The 23,124-nt window shown below is 39.6% G+C and overlaps 1 protein-coding gene across 3 annotated transcripts in view; it reads left to right on the top strand.

The window, feature by feature from the left end:
• The window catches only part of lrrc45 (leucine rich repeat containing 45), a 31,374-nt gene extending 9,732 nt beyond the window's left edge, over nucleotides 1–21,642 (top strand). For 2 of the 3 annotated variants that reach the window (XM_033612349.2, XM_033612350.2), the window contains exons 8-18: nucleotides 559–617; nucleotides 1,797–1,874; nucleotides 3,058–3,193; nucleotides 6,024–6,101; nucleotides 6,248–6,359; nucleotides 6,483–6,553; nucleotides 10,215–10,307; nucleotides 14,097–14,189; nucleotides 16,836–17,009; nucleotides 18,067–18,214; nucleotides 18,664–21,642. In XM_033612349.2, the coding sequence (XP_033468240.2) occupies nucleotides 559–617; nucleotides 1,797–1,874; nucleotides 3,058–3,193; nucleotides 6,024–6,101; nucleotides 6,248–6,359; nucleotides 6,483–6,553; nucleotides 10,215–10,307; nucleotides 14,097–14,189; nucleotides 16,836–17,009; nucleotides 18,067–18,214; nucleotides 18,664–18,863 (1,242 nt within the window). In that variant the 3' untranslated portion in view covers nucleotides 18,864–21,642. Of the gene's footprint in view, nucleotides 1–558; nucleotides 618–1,796; nucleotides 1,875–3,057; nucleotides 3,194–6,023; nucleotides 6,102–6,247; nucleotides 6,360–6,482; nucleotides 6,554–10,214; nucleotides 10,308–14,096; nucleotides 14,190–16,608; nucleotides 16,790–16,835; nucleotides 17,010–18,066; nucleotides 18,215–18,663 lie in introns of those variants that run through there. The other variant, XM_078163132.1, reaches the window with a different exon arrangement.
• Nucleotides 21,643–23,124: the final 1,482 nt, after the last annotated feature.

The following is a 23,124-nucleotide window of genomic DNA, read 5'->3' as shown; positions in this document are numbered from 1 at the left end:
CCATGCCAAACCGCATCAGAGAAAACAGATTTTTTACGTGAAGCTTTTTTATATTTTTACAAGTTTAAAATACTTGATCTGTTTGTTTTGGAGAGCAGAGGACTTCTGCTGATAATTCGGCTATTGGTAAAAACTTCCTCAACGTCTGCATCTTAAATTATCAGTGAGAAAGGTTGAGCCCACATCAGCAGGAGCTGGGCTAATAGCCTCTCCACGATGAGCTGAATAGCATCCGAGAAACACTGATTTTTTTATTTGAAACTGCTTTAGTCAGTGTTGCTGCCAATTTTAATCACCTAGTCTGTTTGTTTTGGAGAGGAAGAGACCTCTGCGGATAATTCAGCTTCCAGTAAAAACCTCCTGTAAAAACGATGAACTCTGAAGGAATCCCCACTGAGAGAAACTGACTACAATGAAAGCATTGCTCCATCTTTTGTCATTGTTTTGATTGAGGGACCAGCAGAAAATGACATATTTTACACCTAAATTATTGTTAAGTATAACCGATTCATGATAAAGTTTTTGGTGGTAATTGTGGTTGTTCCTCCTCTCTTTTAGTTTCTAACCTTGATGGAAACCATAGACAGGCAGAGGGAGGAGATGGGACGCTCCAGCGGGTGAGTGAAGTTGTTGTTGCGTACAGTCATTGGCTATAACAATAGTTTTATAACTGAGAGGCACAACCTCCACATCAGTCTTTAACCCTTTACATCTGCGCTGAAAAGGAAATAAACCCAGGGAGATGTAGAACATATTATTTAGTCAGCACTTTTTTCATGTCTCTGCGCTGGCGATTGCTTTAGCCAGACAAATTGTATTTTCGGGTTGTCCATCAGTCCGTCCCATCCTTATGAACATGATATCTCAAGAAGGACTCAAGGAAAGTTCTTGAAATTTGGCACAATAGTGGACAACACATTTGGAAACCATGAACTGATTAGTTTTTGGTGGTGAAAGGTCAAAGGTCAAATCTATGTGACCCCATCTGTCTCATTCTTGGGAATGTAATATCTTAAGAATGTTGTCAAAGGTCAAGTCTATGTGACCTCATCTGTCTTAATCTTGTGAATGTGATATCTCAAGAATACCTAGAGGGAATTTCTTCAAATTCGGCACAAACGTTCATTTGGACTCGACATTGAACTGTTTGGATTTCAGCGGTCAGTGGTCAAGGTCAGTGTGACCTTACGCCTTAAGGGAAATTCTTTAAATTTAAAACAGTCGTCCACTTGGACTAAAGAGTAAACTGATTAGAGTTTTGTGGTTTGAAGGTCAAAGGTCAAGTTCAGTGTGGCATTACAAAATATATTTTGGGCCATAATTCAAGAATTCATATCCTAATTATGATAAAACTTCACGCAGATGTCTGATGGGATAAAATATTACATCCATGTAAACTGTCCGTCCTGGAAGAGGGATCCCTCCTCAGTTGCTCTTCCTGAGGTTTCTAACGTTTTTTTCCCCGTTAAAGGGGTTTTTTTGGGGAGTTTTTCCTTATCCGCTGCGAGGGTCATAAGGACAGAGGGATGTCGTATGCTGTAAAGCCCTGTGAGGCAAATTGTGATTTATGACATTGGGCTTTATAAATAAAATTGATTGATTGATTGATTGATTGATTGATTAAACTCTTAAGAGACACTTGACTGGTGCGCAGAGGCATACAATCGTGGGGTGGTAATTCTAGTTTACAGTGCTTATACTCATAGCTATCCCTCTGCGCCTTCGTCAAATAATCTGATTTTTTGTACCCATGACCTCATGGCAGTGACCTTGTGACCTCTCTTCTGATTGATTAGGTCCACCTCCATTCAGATAGGCCAACTTCAGGAAGCTCTCAATGAGAGGAAGTCAGCTGTCAACTCTCTCACTGCCAAGTAAGCATTTCATTTTCCTTTATTCAGTATTCACAATGTGAAGAGCAGTACAGTATGTTTGTGGGTGCTAAATGCAATATAAGTTACTCTAGTACATTTTTCAGTCAAACACAATTGTAAGGGAGACTCCGGTGTGAACCACAGTATATACTTAGGCTTCCTCACTGACTCAACACTACTTGAACACTTGTACAAGCTAAATATTTAATCAGGCATCATAGGAGCAGCTGCTATTAGTTACTGAAGGTTCTCAGGTACACAGACATCCTTAGTCTGAAACTTATATTCTTTCAAGTGGCACATATAATGGTATGAGCTCCTTCTGCTGTGAAAAAGATCAGTGCAGTATACTTACCCCACCCAGGTACTCTGCTAAAGATGTATAGCTAAATATTATTACTTACTTTTCTTTAAATATGTTAACATTTCATGTCTAATGACACTTGACCTTTTTTTTATTGGAACTTGAATTTAATAGAATTCTGAAAGTCAGTCCTTATGAAATTATGTGGTAATAGTTGTGGTAATAGTATAGACTGGTTAGGTTCATATGAGTAGTTAAAAGATGCAAAGGGAAGAAGTAAATTGTGTCACATGCATGCATTTACAGCCATTACTGATATACACAGACTTCATACAAGCATTAAAATTATTGTGTGTTGTTGTTCTTTGTGGATGTAACACCAAAATGTCTGAATGCTGCTTGCACTGATTGTTGCGCAGCCACAAAAATATCGTCCCAAGTACAATTTCTTTATATTTTGGCTCGTAGTCATTAGGAAATGCATTGGCCGCGCTTTGGAAAGCAGAGCTAGATGGTAAACAAACATGGCAGCACAAGGGTAAGGCAAGACAACACGTTTATATGTCATTTTCTATATGTTCTCTGACATTTATCCTAACGATATGAGGCGGTCTTTGTGGAAAAAAAGCTTGTTTAGTGGACTAACTTTGCACTTGAAGGGATGCCCATTCACTTACGTTTTAACAGGTCTGACGCTACTATGCGCACCGGCTGTATCTAGGCTAACGGCTAACATGCTAACTATTATTTTTATGTCACTAGTCACTTGAAACAAATTTAGGACGATAGGAGACAGGTTGAAATAAAACGAAATTTCCCTTTAAAGAATAGTAAGAAGCACATGCAGTAACTCTGATCACATGATGTGATTTTGTGCAGACTACAGATGACAGAGGCTGCCCTGGCCCTCTCTGAGCAGAAAAACAACAACCTGAGAGAGTTGCTGACACGAGTGAAGGCTGAGAAAGAAGAACAGAGGGAACGACAGAGCAGAGAGAGGAAGAAGGAGCAAGAGGTACGGACATATGTGACGGACACAAATATGTGATTCAGCTAGCTCAAGAGAGCTTTAGCACTTGCTACTAATTGGCCACAGGACAAGATATTTGTATTCAGATACCCTCGAAATATTAAAACCCAGTCAGAGTGGACATACTTATATTACTCTAATCTATATATTCAGATTTGAGGCCTCAATATAGAAGCTCCCTAGATCTGAATGCCTATTTTATCTCAGTTTATGACCTTTAGTATTTTTGTTATTACAAAACATGTTTCGTAATCTGCATTTAGAAAAAGAAATCCTATTTTAGGATTGGAATTTTGTTATTAGAGAACCATCCTAACTTATGGGTTCCCAAGTTAGGAATACTAAATTAGAATGGCCTAGACCCTGTCTTAAATTAAAAATAAATGCCAAAAATGGCAGCAGAACTGTTTTGAGCTCTGTATGGCATTGACAGTGAAAATGTGGAACAACATGATACTGAAATATAATGGTTATGACAACAAATATGAAGATAGCATTATTGAAAGAAAACTTCTTGAAAAGGTTGGGTTTCCTCTCCTCCACCAACAAAATTAGTGCCTCCGACTTCTTATAGCTAAAATTGAATGCCTGTCTTTTTTGTCTATGATAGCAAGCATAGCAAGCCAGTGACAAGTGAGAGCAGTCGATATTACGGCTTGTCTGTTTTGAAGCCCACTGGTAGATTCTAATCAAAAGTAAAGGCAATGACAGGATGAGTGAGGAGATAGAGTGAAGAGATACATACTTACAGTTGTACAGTCGAAAACAACAGTTTGGGCAGCCCTGGTCAAAATTTTGATCACTGTAAATAGCAAAAAAAAAAAAAAAAACAAAACATGACCTGATTTTTTTTTTATTTATTTTTTTTTTCATTTCAATCTTTTACAATTTCAAAATAACAACAATGGAAAAGTGCCTGATGGAAAAGTTTGGGCACCCTGCATGCTCAGTATTTAGTGGCACCCCCCTTGGCAAGTATCACAGCTTCTAAATGTTTTTTGTTACCAGCTATACAGTACAGGCCAAAAGTTTGGACACACCTTCTCATTCAATGCGTTTTCTTTATTTTCATGACTATTTACATTGTAGATTCTCACTGAAGGCATCAAAACTATGAATGAACACATGTGGAGTTATGTACTTAACAAAAAAAGGTGAAATAACTGAAAACATGTTTTATATTCTAGTTTCTTCAAAATAGCCACCCTTTGCTCTGATTACTGCTTTGCACACTCTTGGCATTCTCTCCATGAGCTTCAAGAGGTAGTCACCTGAAATGGTTTCCACTTCACAGGTGTGCCTTATCAGGGTTAATTAGTGGAATTTCTTGCTTTATCAATGGGGTTGGGACCATCAGTTGTGTTGTGCACAAGTCAGGTTAATACACAGCCGACAGCCCTATTGGACAACTGTTAAAATTCATATTATGGCAAGAACCAATCAGCTAACTAAAGAAAAACGAGTGGCCATCATTACTTTAAGAAATGAAGGTCAGTCAGTCCGGAAAATTGCAAAAACTTTAAATGTGTCCCCAAGTGGAGTCGCAAAAACCATCAAGCGCTACAACGAAACTGGCACACATGAGGACCGACCCAGGAAAGGAAGACCAAGAGTCACCTCTGCTTCTGAGGATAAGTTCATCCGAGTCACCAGCCTCAGAAATCGCAAGTTAACAGCAGCTCAGATCAGAGACCAGATGAATGCCACACAGAGTTCTAGCAGCAGACCCATCTCTAGAACAACTGTTAAGAGGAGACTGCGCCAATCAGGCCTTCATGGTCAAATAGCTGCTAGGAAACCACTGCTAAGGAGAGGCAACAAGCAGAAGAGATTTGTTTGGGCCAAGAAACACAAGGAATGGACATTAGACCAGTGGAAATCTGTGCTTTGGTCTGATGAGTCCAAATTTGAGCTCTTTGGTTCCAACTGCCGTGTCTTTGTGAGACGCAGAAAAGGTGAACGGATGGATTCCACATGCCTGGTTCCCACTGTGAAGCATGGTGGAGGAGGTGTGATGGTGTGGGGGTGTTTTGCTGGTGACACTGTTGGGGATTTATTCAAAATTGAAGGCACACTGAACCAGCATGGCTACCACAGCATCCTGCAGCGACATGCCATCCCATCTGGTTTGCGTTTAGTTGGATGATCATTTATTTTTCAACAGGACAATGACCCCAAACACACCTCCAGGCTGTGTAAGGGCTATTTGACCAAGAAGGAGAGTGATGGAGTGCTGTGGCAGATGACCTGGCCTCCACAGTCACTGGACCTGAACCCAATCGAGATGGTTTGGGGTGAGCTGGACCGCAGAGTGAAGGCAAAGGGGCCAACAAGTGCTAAACACCTCTGGGAACTCCTTCAAGACTGTTGGAAAACCATTTCAGGTGACTACCTCTTGAAGCTCATGGAGAGAATGCCAAGAGTGTGCAAAGCAGTAATCAGAGCAAAGGGTGGCTATTTTGAAGAAACTAGAATATAAAACATGTTTTCAGTTATTTCACCTTTTTTTGTTAAGTACATAACTCCACATGTGTTCATTCATAGTTTTGATGCCTTCAGTGAGAATCTACAATGTAAATAGTCATGAAAATAAAGAAAACGCATTGAATGAGAAGGTGTGTCCAAACTTTTGGCCTGTACTGTATATATAATAGGATATATATATATATTAGGATTTTTCCTTAACTTAAGTCAGGATAGGATAAGCAGTGAAACAAAAGTGTTATTAATAAAAATCCCATTATTAAATAAAAATAGACTTTCTGACAAATTGCTGTTCGAAAATGAATGTACCTCATGTGTATGTTTTCTTTAGGAAAGCGCACACAGAGAGGGCAGACTCCTCCGAGAGATCCAAAACCTGACAGAAACCAACAGCCAACTTGTGACTAAAGTAAGAATAATGCTTGCTCAGATAAGTGTTAATTTATGTCTGAGCATTAGCACAAAAAATGTATATGCCAATGCTAAGCAACACACACAGACCAATGCTGCATTATGAGGGCTGTTAGATGAACCTAACTGTTGTGTATGTGTCAGTTGGAGGAGATGGAGCGCAGGTGTAAGTCTCAGCAGCAGCAGATCTTTGAGCTGAAGCAGGAGCTGACCAACAGCACGGCAGAGCTCAAGCTGCAGCTAGCACAGGCTGAAGGTGACACACACTCAAAGAACACACACACACACACAAACATTCTTAATTACAGATACCCAAAGAGAATGTCTTTTTTAAAACATAAAACCCAGTAGAGATTTTCTGTATGTCCCCTTCTGACAGACCGTCTGGAAATAGAGAAGCGAAGGTCCAAGCAGGCTCTGCAGGACATGGACAGTCTCCGCCTGAAGGAGGTGATCTCAGGAACTTTCTTCCATACACAATATACACACACATACATACTGCACTACTCAGTGGTTAGATTGAATAGGTTTACTTTCATTTATCATTCCATAGAATGTTCAGCTGATACCCCCCATTCCAGTTTGAATAGTATAAAGCCTAGCTTAACCTATTGTGAAGTCTGAAGAACAGGTTTGCCAAAGCGACATGTTGTCTGTTAATTCTTTTATAGGCATTATTGAGCAGTCAACACTGACACTGGAACCTGTTCTTATTTACATCTGCACATATATATGATGCTGAGCTTTGACCGGTAATTTCTTCTATTCTTATTTAACTGTTGCTCAGAGGAATCTTTGAAGAAGAATGCATGGAATAAAAAAAGACGATACCCCTGGTTCTGCTGCATCCATTTTCTTCCTCAAACACTGTAAACCCAATCTATCCATGACACACAATTTTAATGTTGAGTCTATACAAATGCCCTGGATTGTCAGAATGACAAAAAACTTTGTGTTCACTTGACACAAAAACTCAACCCTTGTGAGCTTGACATATTTTTTTATGTTAAGTCAACAATTTTATAGTTTATTTGACTAAAATTTAAAAGCTGATTTCACCTAATTAGTTAAAGGCCAATAGACAACACTATCATTGTGCTCTTCACATGTTGTGGCATATTGGGGTTAAATGGGTGGAGTTTCCCAGCATGCTGTGAGACAATGGGCGCATTCACACCAAGATAGTCCAGGGGGACTTGATTGGATTGGGCTGGGAATGCTGAAAAATTTCACACCTTCATTTGGTTGGCTTTTTTTTTTTTTTTTACCCAAAATGCACTGCTCTATGCCACATCCTCTCTTTGGTTCACTTACTCTCTTTGGTTCGCTGGATAGTCCATTTGCATTTCCCACTGTAAGTGAACCGCACCAGGGTTCACTTGCAAGTGAACCGAGACCCCCAGTTTTCAAGCGGACCAGGGTTTGGTCGTTTGGTCCGCACCAGAGTTCGAATGAGCATTCACACCACTCCAAACGAACCGAACTATCCGTGGAAGCGGACCAGGGTTCGTTTAAAGCGGACAAAATAGTGCCAGTGTGAATGCGTCCAATGGGTCTCATTCATGAAAAGTGAGTAAATCTGTGTGTAGATTTGCACATAAAAGCCTACTCTACTAAAAACCTACTCTGGATTCAGGAACGCTGCGGGAAGCTCAGATTTGATAGTAAACACGTGTGTATGATCATGAATGCCAATCCATCGTAAAGTGACGCTCCCGGTAATCAGCAATTAGCATAAATCCCCGCCCATGAATAGCCAATGACCACCATATAAGGAGGTGTAGGTGCATCCACTCGATCTGTCAGTCATGGCGCAAAGAAAGAAAGAGAGAGAAAGAAAAGAATTTTTCCGAAGCGGAGATCGAAATAATTTTGGGTGAAGTGGACTTAAGAAAAAACATTTTATTTTCTTCAGTTAGTAGTGGTGTGACAGGGACAGACAAAGCGAAGGCCTGGAGGGAGGTAACAGATGCTGTTAATGTTGTCTCCATGGTACAAAGAACCATGTCAGAGGTGAAGCGTAAATGGTTTGATATGAAACTGGAGGCAAAGAAACGCATATTAGGCCGTAAGGTGAATCAGAAAAAAGTCTCACAGAAACTGATTTCCGCTCCGACATCTAAGAGTGGGCTACAATGAGTACCAGGCCATCAAATCACAGCATCCGCGGTGAGAGGACACGGAATTGTGTGCGCTTTTACGCACGCGGGTGTAGGTGATCACGGATATTTGATGTGGGAAAGATGTAGTCAGATGTATTACCTGTTTAAGATACGTGGCTGTCTGTCTGTCCGTCCGTCCGTCCATCCGTAGCACGAGTCATGTGCGCCACTTCACCACCCACCCAGCGAATAACGCTCAGGCGGAACAGATCATTATGCTCAGACGGAACAAGTACTGAATTACGACCCCGATCACAGGACTCTTGCGGGGTTATGAGCTACGAACTCCCGCTGATTAGCTGAACATGTATCGATCTTTTTTATGAAGTAAAGATCGTGTAGTCCCCAGATGTCGGAACGAGATGAAACGATAACTGCGTTCACCTTATGGCCTATAAGCACACACAAAAAATACAGCGGTCACCAAACAAACAGAAGATTCATTTGTGGGGTTTTGAATGAAGTGGGAACGGCCGAAGGCCAAAGAGGCTGTGATCTGGCTGTCCTTACGGATATTTTTATTATCATCATTCAACATGTAGAAAGAACGTGTAATCTATTGAGTCGATTTACATAGATAATTCACAATCATGAACCTAATCTGGATCTTAAACCTGCTAATTGCCAACTAATTTAACTAAATGTGTTATATTTTTAATATTTTGTCATGTTTAGATTACGTGTTTCAAAGGCATCTGTGTATTGTGTACATAACAGAGCGCAATACGAATTAAAATTGTAATTTCCAATAGTGACAAGCAGTATTTATGTGCTTTACTACATTTACACAAGCACTACGAGTGGTCAGGAGCAGGAGTAGATTTTGTTAGTAGCTACGAAAAGATCGGAGCTACTAAAATATTGATGAATGCGGACACGCACGTAAATTTCCGTCTGCGAACAGTTTACACACAAATTCCTTCTGCTCACGTTTCATGAATGAGACCCACGTGTTTAAGGCCATAAACTGAAGAAAAGTGTTTAAATGTATTCTAAATTACTCATGTTACTCATTACCATTTCACTATGGTTTTGGTGGGTTACAGTTAATGTTGTGGTAAAAGACATTTTGCACCATGTGTCAAGTCATATACACAGTTAGTGGCCTCCTGCCTGTGTGGATATTAGCATGTCTAACATAATGTTATGCTGAGGTGAAATAAAGAGCACTTCCTGGTTCAGAATTCATCTATTTGCCTTATTCTAGCACTCAAGAAACCTAAGCTCACCACAACATATTTTTATAGTTCAGTGATATTAAAAAAAATCTTGTAAAATGTGAACTCATTGTTTTTATGTTCATATGACATAGAATTAAATGTTCAAATAACAACAAAAAAGTTATCTTAAACTGATATAAAATTCCTGTCAGACAGGGGTCATGTGACACATTAATTTTGCATCTGGTGAACTGAAAACTTTTATGTTACTGTATTGTACTAAACTAAAAGTTTTGAGTGTGAGCTGTTTAATTAGGGTTTTCAGTGTAGTCTGACATTATCATATGAGTGTAATGCTAGATCACTGGAGTTCTCTTTTAAATTATGCTTATATGTCTATGTTGTGTTCACAACTTTTGTCCATTTGCCCCCAAGTGGCCAGTAAATCAGTTATTGCAAGTTCAAAGGAATTATTTGACACTCTACTGCAGGAAGTCTGAAGTCTTTTTGTCACCGTTTGGTTGCCAGACAACCAGCAGAATGTATCTGAACATAGCCTCCTGTTAAACAACAACATATATTATTTTACACTTCAACATTTGTATGGATAACACAAACCAGATGTAACCTGTTGTCAGTAAGCTTAAGATGTACTGGCAGGCAGATTTAGTTACCTTGGAGATTCCTTGTTTACTTCACTTTTCTGAAGGTTTTACTAAAACTCAGGACTCTAATAGATGTAGACTAGATAGACCAGGATAGAATACTAAAAGTTCAATGTCATTACAGGTGGAGCATGTTAATCGACATCTAGAAGAGAGTGAGAGGGCTCTGCAGGAGCGCATCTTCAAGCTGGAGGGACAGCGGATACAACTGGAGGAGGTCAGAGTTCAGAGCACCCATGTTTAAAAAAAATAAAGACACAATTAATGTAACACATACACTCAGTCAACAAAGTAACTGCTAATAACAGACTAACTTAGAAGCTTAACTTACAAACTTTTTGTCCTAACTTACTATGTATATGGAAGCAGATCAAATCCCACTTCGGTCTTAAGCCTACCGTTCATCTCCTACCTTTATGACACCCTGCTATCATTAGCCTCTCCATCTTCTGAAAGTTATCAAGCCAGTTAGGAAAAAGAAATAGGCATTGAAATATCAGATGACTGTAAAGAGTTAATTTCTTCTGATGACTCTTCCATGAAAGTCACATTTGTTCAGGTGTCACTGCACAGTAGAACAGTGCACCACCGCTCCAGAGTCTGCTAAATCTTCCTGCAGGTCGTTTGCAGTCAAACAGGGGTTTTGCTTTGCCTTTCTAACAATCCTACGAGCAGCTCTCTCAGAAAGTTTTCTTGGTCTTCCTGACCTCAACTTGACCTTCACAGTTCCTGTCAACTGCCATTTCTTAATTACATTACAAACTGAGGAAACAGCTACCTGAAAACACTTTGCTATCTTCTTATAGTCTTCTCCTGCTTTGTGGGCATCAGATACTTTAGTGCTAGGCAGCTGTTTAGAGGAGCCCATGGTTGCTGATTGTTGGGACAAGGTTTCAGGAGTCACAGTATTTATAAAGCTCTGAAACTTGCATCACCTAGTCTTTCCTAACAATGACTGTGAACAAGCTATAGTCCTAACAAGGTGATTATGGTCTGCGACCCTGGTTAAAGTTGTGTGAGAGCTCAAATGTATTGAAGTGCCCAAACTTTTGCATGGTGCTCCTTTCCTTTTTTTTTACTCTAAAATTGTACAAAACAAAAATAGTATAGTTACCTTGCTTAAAATATTGAAAAGCATGTTTTATCTTTAACTTCATGCCTTTTGGAGATCAGTTCATCTTCTACTTACTTAACTACTCACAGTAAATGAAATTTTGACCAGGGGTGCCCAAAATTTTGCATGCCCCTGTATATATACAAACATGTCCCCTTATTTGCTATAAATGCCATTCTTCTGAAGCAACCCTTACTCATAGCTTTGTCCTGTGCCCTAAGGTTGCATCTTTTTGGTCCGATGTCTGTAACAGCATCTCAGAAATTATTAATATTTCACTAGAACCAGAACCTGTATTAACCATTCTGGGTGTACCTGAAGCATTGAGACAACTCTGTACTGCCCAACAAAAAGTCCACCCCTACTGTATCATTACAGCAAGGAACACTAGTTCCAACCTACAATATGTGGCTATGTGATCTGACCAGTACACTACATTTGGAAAGTATAAGACACATCTTAAAGGGCACACTCTCAAAGTATATCACAATCTGGCAAATTCTCATATCACACTTTGCACAAAGTACAGTTCCTGGGTTGTTACCAAATCTTCTACAGTATCCCATTTTGAGTACAAGTTAATGAGTGAGACAAGGGTAAGGGATAGGGTAATAGAAGGGGTTAAGGTAGTCTTGTACCAAGACTAAGTTCTCCTGCATCTGTGAACTCATCTTTTAAAAACTCTTTTTTGTAAAATGAAACAAGCACTGATGCTGAAGCATGACATATGTAATTCCATCTTTGGCTCAATAAAACTATTAAAAAAAAAAAAAAAACAAGACTTTTTGTCAAATTTGCTGAAACTATCACTATATCCACACAGTAGTATAAAAGACAGATAATCTGTGTAAAAAAATCATGTCCCTCCTTTTTGTAGTCTTTCTAAAAGCATTTGCTAGAATCTGCCATGGCTGAAGGAAACAACTAGTCAGAGCAGAGGAGTCTCTAAGCTTGTCAATCTCTTTTTGTTCACATGTAGTGGATTCTTGCAAATGCCATTAAAAGCACTGAGAGGAAGAGGAGGGGCCTGATTTTTTATCTGTCATATGTACTTCTGCGTGGATATCATGACAGTTTCAGAAAAAAGTTATTTTTTGATAATAATAATAATAAAATTTATGCATTTTATTTATATGTGCCTTTCAAAGCACTCAAGGACACCTTACAATGCATAGTTTTAAAAAAGCAGCAATATATCCATATATGGGCGGCACGGTGGTGTGGTGGTTAGCACTGTTGCCTCACAGCAAGAGGGTTGCTAGTTCGATCCCGGGTGTGGGAGCCCTTCTGTGCGGAGTTTGCATGTTCTCCCCGTGTCAGCGTGGGTTCTCTCCGGGCACTCCGGCTTCCTCCCACAGTCCAAAAACATGCAGATTGGGGACTAGGTTAATTGATGACTCTAAATTGTCCGTAGGTGTGAATGTGAGCGTGAATGGTTGTTTGTCTCTATATGTCAGCCCTGCGATAGTCTGGCGACCTGTCCAGGGTGTACCCTGCCTCTCGCCCGATGTCAGCTGGGATAGACTCCAGCCCCCCCGCGACCCTCAAGAGGATGAAGCAGTTAGAAGATGAATGAATGAATGAATGAATGAATATCCATATATCATAAAGTCAGACTATTCAGTAATGTATAATAAATTAATAAAAATAACTAGACAAAAATCATAATTATAATAATCAGGTATAAAATCATCATCATAAAGTCATCATCAGTGCAAGTTGCAATATGTGTGTCACCATTACTTCAGACAGAATATGCCAGTTTGAAAAGATGTGTTTTCAGATTGGATTTTAAAGTGAAAAGGGAGTCAATATTGCGGGTGTCATGAGGGAGAAAGTTCCAAAGTTGAGGGGCAGAACAGTTGAAGACTCAAGAACCCATGGTAGTCAAGCACGCAGATGGTGATGTGAGTTGGATTGCAGAGGAGGATGATGAGGATTTTATAGTGTAGCAGCAGAGGCAATGCACATGGCTACAGTAGCTGCTGTAACAGATGTGTTTCCTCAAAAATGTAACTACATGTCAGGACTACAGCTACAGAGATACCACATGGAGACACCAAGAACTGTGACTGGTGCTTTTTCTTACATGTTTCGGATGCCATTGGAGACTGTTGATAGTGAAAGCAATGTTCAGGGAGTAGACGAAAGATTGTAATCTGCTACTTTTCAGTTAACACTCATCTAACAAAGACAAACCTGCTGACTACAATCACCACTCTCCATCACAGTGAATAAAAGAATGCAAACACCGTCACTGTGGGATTTATAATGATGCGTCCTGATAGTTTATGGCACATCTGTCTCGTGTTGCGGTGGTGCTATCAGTGGATGAAATCAGACACTAAACTGTAAACCAATTCCAGGAAAATCAGGAAACCCACACACTGCGTAAATTCCACCTTTACATAAATTTACTAAAGGCAGCTGAGGTTTATTGCCAAAGACAGAATGGAGGCTGTATTTATTGAAGGGGGGGAATTATTACTTTCCATAACTGTATTTGCCAGGCAGTTCAGTTATTCAAATCTACAAGGCAGCTTCTCTTCCCAGGCAGGGAATTTCCCACTTCTCGGGTCAAGCTGGGGGTGAATGTAGAACATGGGAAGACCTTAGTGCTGGAGAGTTGAATGATATAACTGTCTGCACTGTAGGTGGAGAGGTACTGTTGGTGGACAAGGTAAAATGAACATGTTCACACTGTGCTGTGAACCAACACAGTAGCCCTGAATTTTTGGGTCATTTCTACAGAGAGAAATTCAGTGAAATAAATCCGCCATGTAGGTTTGAATCTTTAGAGACGCCTTCAGCACAGTGTGAGAAGCACTGCAGAAATTTCCAGTCTACCTATGCTCTTCTCTAATGTCCTATTATAATGTCCATCTGCTGTAGGAGCTGAGTAAAGCCAAAGCAGCGTGTGTGACAGAGAGGGCCCAGGCAGAGGAGGAGATGGGAAGAGTGCGAGCTCAAGTGCGTCAGGAGGAGGTGGGTTTAAAATCAACACATTATGATCGGTTATTAAGATGTTACTACAGTTATCTTCACATTTATCATACATTTTGTCCAAAGCAACATACAAATAACCAGGCCCAAACGGAATCTGCTGATTTTTCAATTGTTTTAGAGGTGATCCAACATGGAAATCTGCAGAATTCTGTGGCATGTTTTTTTTTTTTTTTTTTTTTTTTTTTAACTTCAATATTTGTTTATGATAACAGTTGTTTTTGAACAAAAATAACCTCACACGATACATTAAAACCTAAAATCACCTTAAGAAGGCTAAAAGAACTACGTAGTAGATATTTACTTTAAATCAGAAATTTTTTAAATCATGAATACTAAAAAAAAAAAAAAAAATTGTTGGAAAAGTCAACCAACAAAATGTGGCACACATGGCCATTTAAATGAAGGAAGGTTCAGGATGGAGCAGAGACAAAATTAATTAATCTATTAACAATCTGTTAACAGTAAATCTTATTTTTGACTTTTCTTTTCACTACACCACTAACTGATTTTAAGGCTAACTGAATACAACATGCAGTTGTCACACACATGCACAAGGAGCTGGAGGAGACAGTGACAACATTCTGAGTTTGAGCATCTATATTCCTAAAAATCTGTGGAAAATTTGAGTTCTGCGGGCACAGATTCTGAATGGGCCTGCAAATAAGGTACAATCTAATCATCAATAGTGGTACAGGTAGGGACAGGGCTCCATTGCATTTTACCAAGCTCAAATCCTTTCAAATCCCTGACCTTTCAACATTTTAGTTTGACCCAAAGATACCTATTTTGGTTATCTATGATATATGTGAAATGTTGATTAAATGTAACCAACCACTGTCTCCAAATACTGAAACTCCTGTTTCAAAACTATGAAGCTGAAGAGATTCAAATGTTGATCTGATAGTATTCAAAGTTTAACTGTAAGATTCTTCAACTGACGTGAGGTCAGCTGATCATCTTCCTGGAGAAGAGGCACCACCTTGTTGAGCTACAAAGACACTGCACTGGCAGTCATACGGTGATGTGTCTTTTCACATACAAATCATTTTTGTGTGAATACAAGCACATCAATCAGACATATGTTTCAGTTTTTCTATTACTAAATTAGCATAAATTAGCTTCAGCTGATGTCATCGGCAAATTTTAGTAATCGTTACCTGCAGCAGTCTGCTTACAATGAAAAATCAGCTACCTATGTTTTTCATCGCTCTTTGCTAATAAAAAAGAATGAGAAGAGACTAAAGGTTTTATAAAAGATTTGTTAGCCTCAGAGCTTGAAGATATCATATTTAAATGTTCTGCATAAAAATGTCTAAAAACAGTCTCACCAATACTATATATTTTGTTGAGTTGTGTACTTACATTATCCCAAACTGGTCAACAATGTTCAAACTCTGAAATCTGTCATTTTAATCAAGGACGCGGTCTGTGTCGTTGAGTCATTGTTACCTATCAGTGACATCATAGCCTCTTTGCACATGCGTCAGGGTTGTGGTTTTCTGCCAAGAGCTGACATGAATTGACTTTGTAGGTCCCGATCACACAGAAAATGTTTTAGCAGCTGGAGGCAGCTTTTTGTAAAATTTTTTAATAGGAATGAAGCTTTTTGCTCACTGTTTTTGCATTGCTATGAGCCTCGTGTTTCTGCGCTCTAGGCGCCTGGCATTTTTGTTGGATTACAGCAATTACCCTCTGCCTGTCCATTTTGGGTACTTGATACTAATTACTATGAAATAAATAAAAATGAATAAATAAACGGTAGATTGATTACACAGGAAAGTTAGGGTAAGGAGTTAATGGGGTAGTTGCCTAGCAACAAAAAAATATTTTTTGTTTGGAAAGGAATTTGATCATTTTTGCGTTGGGGCCTTATCCAGTTTAAGCCACACTTTTATGATACACCTTTTAGAGCTTAATCATTTTCTATTTTTATCAGATGAAGGATTTTAGTCATCTGACCTCTGGATCTTAAGTTATCACAGAAACAAGCTGAGCAGATGTTAGTGGCAGCTTGACTCCAGCCTCTGCCATGCTGAATAGTGTCAGAGAAACACTGGTATTCAATATGAAACTGCCTTATTCTGAGTTTTGACTGGTTTAACCTGTTTAACCGGTCACCTCGTCCCTTTGGAAAGGAGGAGACCTCTGTGGGTAATTCAGCTCCTGTTAAAAACCTCCTGACCAATGAACACTCAAGGAATCTGACAATTAAAATTAAATTGTAGGTATTTCAGACATTGCCTAACAGCGTGCTTTTCCTGCCCTCCCTCATAGATCATTGTTTTAATGACTCTCTGGGAGTCCCCGGAGACCAGTATTGATATTGGGTGGATTATCCCGGTGAAATATTTTCTGTTTCTCCATCTTCCTTACGTCCACCTTTATTTCCTGTGAGCAGCAGGAGCACGTGTCATCCTTGGAGGAGAAGCTTCGCTCTGTGTGTACCTGCCTACAGGAGGTCCAGTTCCATTGCTCCCAGCAGAAACAAACCATCTCTGAGCTGCAGGCCAAGAACAGCCAGCAGAGCATCGAGATGCTTTGATATTGATATTGGGTGGATTATCCCGGTGAAATATTTTCTGTTTCTCCATCTTCCTTACGTCCACCTTTATTTCCTGTGAGCAGCAGGAGCACGTGTCATCCTTGGAGGAGAAGCTTCGCTCTGTGCGTACCTGCCTACAGGAGGTCCAGTTCCATTGCTCCCAGCAGAAACAAACCATCTCTGAGCTGCAGGCCAAGAACAGCCAGCAGAGCATCGAGATCAACGGAATGAGGCGTAGGACGGAGGAACTCCAGCAGGTCAGGACTCATCAGCTGCCTCCTACACCTACAACAGTTTAGGTTCACTATGTGTAGGCATTGTTATATTCTATACGTGATGGCTGTGTTCACACCATAGACACACTTTATGAAATAAATAGTGGTTTATCATATAAATGATGTGTAAATCACTATAAAAAAATCTGTTGTGAGCACTTAGTCACATTGTCAGACATGTGATTCTTACCAAATTTATTCTGACATCAGTGCAGGATTGTGAAAACATTGGATTATATGTGGCTGGAAGCCAATCGAGCCAGCTGGGCTCTGTATGTGTGCAGTTTGCATGTGTCTGTGTGGGTTTCCTCTCACAGCATTAAGACACTCACTTTAGTTTAGGGACACTTCACCCCAGAATTAACCTGTAGTGCTGTTTATCAGTCTAGATTGTTTTGGTGTGAGTTGCAGAGTGCTGGAGATATTGGCTGTAGAAATGTCTGCACTCTCCCCAGTATAATGGAACTAGGTGGCACTCGGCTTGTGTTGCTCAAAGTGCCAAATAAACTGATTTGAAAAACTTAACAGCAATGTCTCTTTCCAGAAATCATGACCTGGTTACTCAAGATGATCCACAGACCTTGTTGTGAGCAGTTTCATGTTGGAACTATATTCTTCCTACCAAACTACACCTGCCAACTGCATCACTGCATGAAACTGCTCACAATAAGGTCTAGGGAAACTCTCTGGCCGACATTTGTTTTAAGTTGCAGGTTGCTGTATCACAGCTGGAGTGATCCCATTGCAGGATGGTCTCTAGTTACTTTTTTTTTATCTTTTATTTATTATTTGCTGACAGATGCTGGACACCCAAAGTTAGTCCTTCTATCTTGCAACTCTTATGATAGACCTCTAACTGTCTGAAGTGTACACCATCTCTTACTCAATGCATGTGTGCAGGATAAACCCAAACAGATACTCATAGCTGCTGTACAGTGGCCTTGTCCGTCTGATGAGCCTCCAGAAGTAATATATGAAGGATGTCTGTTTGTTGTCATCAAGATAATTTGGGTGTTGAATAGATCTTGTGTTGTTGCAGGAGCTGTCGGCTAAGGACCAGGAGAAGGTGGCTGAAATAAGCAGGGTTAGGGTGGAGCTGCAGGAGCAGATCGGACATTTACAGGCAGAGAGAACAGCACAGGGAGGACTCAAAGAGAAGATCAGTGCTCTGGAGAGAGAGATTAAAGGTGCACCCTTCTTTTTCACTATTTTCTTATCACTTCACCTGCCTATTTACTTTCCTATTGCAAAAGCAAGAACATTTCAACAAGTCACATAGTTTCCTGTATGTTTTTGTTTGTGTCATTTATTAAATTTCAAATGTATTTTATTTAAGAAACATAGTGATACCAGTAGCATGATGTGCCCTAATGCAAGAAATAGACCAACTAGTTTTTACATGTGTAAGAATAACTCACTTGAAACAAAGAGGTATTACCCAGGTCAACCAGTATTTGAACTGTACAAGTTTACTACTTACAACTACTTTTACAGTACTTTACAACTTTACTGATTTGTTCAGAATATAATGTTTTCACTTGTAACCAAGTCAAAATGCATCATGTTTGAAATATGAAATATTTTCTGTAGCGCTGTCTTTCATACCTGTCTCCCTCTGTGGCCTGCTGTCCTGCAGTACTTAGCAGTAACCACAGGGAGGTGCTCCTCGACAAAGAGAGTGAGATGTCTTCCATGCTGGAGAAGCTGCGGCTGAAGGAGGCGGAGATCCAGAGGATGAGGGAAGACGAAGCCAACAGAGCCAGCTACCTGCAGAGCGCCATCCTCACCTACGTTCAGGGCTCACCTCTGGGACACTACAGTAGCCCCAAAAAATGACCCAGAGACCTCAACCCCTCAGCTGTAACATCTGAGCCCTAGTTTCTTAACAGGTAAGGACAGTCTGAGGAATAAAAAAAGAATCATGATTGTCTGGACTTGAAACATTTGGAAAAGACAGCAAATCAGGAGCGTAAGGGGAGATCATCTGTGCTGGCCAATATGACTGTGAGCTGTAATCCTACCTAACACAATGTGCAGATCCATTTAACAAATGAAGGGCTTAAAAAGACTTAAAAAAAACATCTGTGACATTTGCTGGATATCCATGGTCCCCAGATGACAAATATTACATGCAAGATATATTTTTATGCTTTTTTTAATCTTTAGATAAATTCAACACGTGAATGCTCTTGAGATGAACGACTCTTTCGTCTATCTCCACCCACAAGGCACAATTCACATTTTTACACCCACTTCTAATAAAGTAATGAACACCAAAGCCACTGGGGTTGCTACCACTGTGCTGGATATCTACCTGTTATTTGTTTTGTTTGTTTTTAACCAAATGTTTGCCAGCTAGATGAGATTATTACTAGGTATTGAAAAAATATGTTTATCTATTCAAAATGTCAAGTGTCAGTTTTAAGTTACTCGTTCATAGAGTGATGGTCCAAAGTCGGTATTATTTTGAGATGTATATTATTTCTTCCGTCTTAGATGAAGTAGCAACACAGTACTCTAAGGGTAAAAACACAATCAGGGAACTAAGCTCTTCTTGCTCAGCGCCTCAAAATGTCTCCAAGTGTAAGAAGTGCTATTGTATTTTCATAATGGCCTGTCTTATCTTAAAGGGTGACTTAAATATTTTTTAACCTGGACTCTATTTTCCCATGTTTTTGTGTCTAAGTGACTGATGGAGACCACAATTTCTAAAATTCGACCAGTGTTGAGTGTGAGCTCTGCAGCCAGCAGCAGTGACACAGGCTGCAATGTAACCACTCAGGGCATTTGGCACAGTCAATTTATGTCCACTAAAAGCGCTTGTTTTTTTCACTGACATGCTCAGATGGTTATTTTAAGTGTCTGACAACATTATGGAAAGGATGCCTACAGAGACAGACCTTTTTATAAAGAGTAAGATCATATTTGTATATCCGCAAATAGTTCTGAAATCTCTATCGCCAGTTCCACCAGACTCTATTTCAATAAACAGTAATTTTGTTATTGTAAGGGGCTGCACATATTTTTGTGCCCTCATATCCATTGTTTTCAGTGTAGACGTGTGGCAGGCGCACTCAAAAGCCAGAGGGATGCCAGAGCAACGCGCACACGTTCCCGAGTGCCTTTTTTTCAGGGTGTGATGGCCCACTTTGAGATAACCAGGGTTCAACTTTTGGAACGCGGCAGCGTGCACGTCATGTAACGAGGAACAACCACTCACAGCCAACAGATATCTTTCCCTACTTCCATAAATATCAGTCTGTGGTAAATATGGAGAGGAAATTGATCATTTTAGTGTAGGAATACCCAGAGCTTTATGTCAGTCCCACAGACAATATTTTAGGCCTGCACACTTTAAAAACAGTGCCTGAACTTAGGATTTCATGTATATAGGCTATGATACGGTGCTTGTTATGGTTGCTTAGCAGCTTCAAATGCAACCTGTCTCCATGCCCTTGAAAGCTGGCACAGAAAGGAACATGAGTTGCACATAGCACCCGACTTCACGTTTTCCAGGTGGTTAAAGACACGGCATGTGTATGGCCCCTTAAACTCACTTCATTCAAAATCAACAGAGGCCAAATAAAGCCATTTTGGTTCATCCTTCCACTGTTCCAACAATCACCAGCTCTGGTTTGGTAAAATAAACCCTGAATTCACTCAGTTAGAAGTGACAATATGCTGGCTCTATACACGTTAGATTACTGCTTATTCAAATGGAGTCTGGTGGGTTTGGCAATGACGACCTCTGGGCTATTTCTGGTTAAACAAAAAGGATCTTTCTCTTTCACAAAAAGTCTTTCTCTGAAGGGATCCTATCAATAATGTTGTCAGACACTAAAAATAATAATCTGAGCCTGTGAGTGGCAAAAACAAGTACTTTTAGTGGACATAAATTGATGGAGTGCAAAACTCCCCAAAGGATTCTATGGCTGCCTGTTTTTATTATTAACAGCTGCAGCGCTTTCACTTGATACTGGACCACTTTCAAAACTTGTTGTTCCCATTAGTGACTTGGACACAAAAACATGGGAAAATAGAGTCCAAGTTAAAAAAAATACTGAAATTACCATTTAAAAAATATTTGACTTGGTATGAGACTGAACTGCTGTTGAAAGGACATTTAATTTGCTGTGACCACAGCCCTGTCTTAATGCATCACACAACCTTGGATCACTGCAGAAGAATCTCCACTCTCATGTCTTTAGCCCCCCACTCTAATTGAGATGTCCTGTGCACTAATTAAACTGTCATCACTTGTATCTGTTTTGCTGTCCAGCCCATTCTAGCATTATTGGTGTTTACATGCAAAATGAAATTTTTATTCAAATATGCCTTAATATTTGTATCTGTCAAACCAGATGGCTGCCTCTCTCCAGCTCAGACACAGAGAGCAGAAAACTGACTCACCAAATAATCTCTGCTGTTTTTACAAATTCAGTCCAAATTAAGCTCTGGATGCAGTCTTTTATATAGAAATTGCTGTTTTATATCTTGATACTGTTTCAGATATGTCATGGATATTTATCATTTTATATTTTCAGGTGTTTTTACCAGTTTGCTCTGTTCTTGATTGTGCTTTTTGTATCAATTAAAAAGTCATTTCTGAAATAAATGTCCCACAATTTTTCGTAATGTGTGGATGATTTAGCAGTTGATATGAATTTGTCTATTATTCTATTTAAGCAATATCATTACAGTATTCAGCATTGTGTGTTGATGGGGTGGGGATGTATGAGGTCACTGGATCTTGAAAATACTGCCAAAGATCCTAAGTGTCAAGATAGTTCACACATATTTGAACCCTGTGAAAGTCAGTATGGAGGAACCTTCAGCATCAATGGGCCTAATGGGGGCATGACATTATTAAACAGGTGTACTGGTCTTAAAATGAGAACATAATACAGATGATGATAAAGGATCAAAATGAATGTTATTTGAATGTTACTTGTAAGCGCTAGTTTTTAAATACTGATGGTTGCAATGACCACATGCGTTCCAGATGTGAACATTTTATTTTCACAGATTGATAGTGGTTAGATGGGTGGTCGTATTTTCAGATCACAGGTCGTCACTGTGTAGCACGTACATGCAGCATTTATTGATTAACAATAAATATACAACTTTCAAACAGTTAATGATATTAAGGGACTGTTCGTTACTTATGAGTGGTTAGGGGGTGGTGCAAAAGGGAGGAGGTATGTCAAAAAATTTTTAAGCACTGGGGAGGGACCTATGTTTTTTATGTCAGCTTAAGGGAAACTGATGTATTTTGTTTTTATTTTACCGCCAATCTTAAAACATGCCTGTGTTCTTTGAAAATTACCAAAATTACACTATTCATTGTAGCCAAAAACTGTAAAAACAGAATTATCATTGAATTTCTAAATTTCCTTGGACACATCATGTGCGACAAATGGTAAGAAAAAAAAAACATCTGAGCTTGACATAGTGATATTTTATCACAATCACTTTATGTAAATTCTCATTAAAATTTGGCCAGAAATAAACTGTTTGCATGAACTAACCAGCATGCACGACAAGAGTGAAAAACTGAGGATTTTTTCAACTCCAAGACTTCTGCTATACACTCAGGGAGGTTCAAGGAAAAATTTTTATATCTTTGGGGAGGGTAAAAAACAACAACCAACAACAGTTCCTTACCATAACTGTTTTACTCCTAGCCCATTCTGGAGGCTACTATTTTACTATTTCTTTCTCCTTTCCTGGCAAATTGGCCTTCTAATAGCAATGTATTTCAGCCAGGCATTACAGTAATTTTCATCATTAGCAGCATGACTTATATTCTATAACATTGCCGAGACACTGGCAACAGACAACAGACATTGAGTGCATTCAGTGTGTGGTGATAGTAGCCAATAGTATTAATAGGCTACTACTACTACTACTACTACTACTACTAGTTGTAGTAGTAGGCTAGTAGTAGTAGTAATGGGCTAGTTGTAGTGTGCTAAGCGGTGCTAAGTTACAGAAGCAAAGGCGGAAGTAGAGGGCGAGAATCCTCTCTTCCTCTGCTTGGATTCCTCTCTTCCGTGCTCTGTCTCTTTAAAATTACTCGGTACTTTCCGGAGTTGCT

The sequence above is a fragment of the Epinephelus lanceolatus genome, chromosome 21 (assembly GCF_041903045.1).
Source record: "Epinephelus lanceolatus isolate andai-2023 chromosome 21, ASM4190304v1, whole genome shotgun sequence".
Taxonomy (NCBI): Eukaryota; Metazoa; Chordata; class Actinopteri; order Perciformes; family Serranidae; genus Epinephelus; species Epinephelus lanceolatus.
Note: the sequence above shows the minus strand (reverse complement) of the source record. Positions and strands in the feature narration are given on the sequence as shown.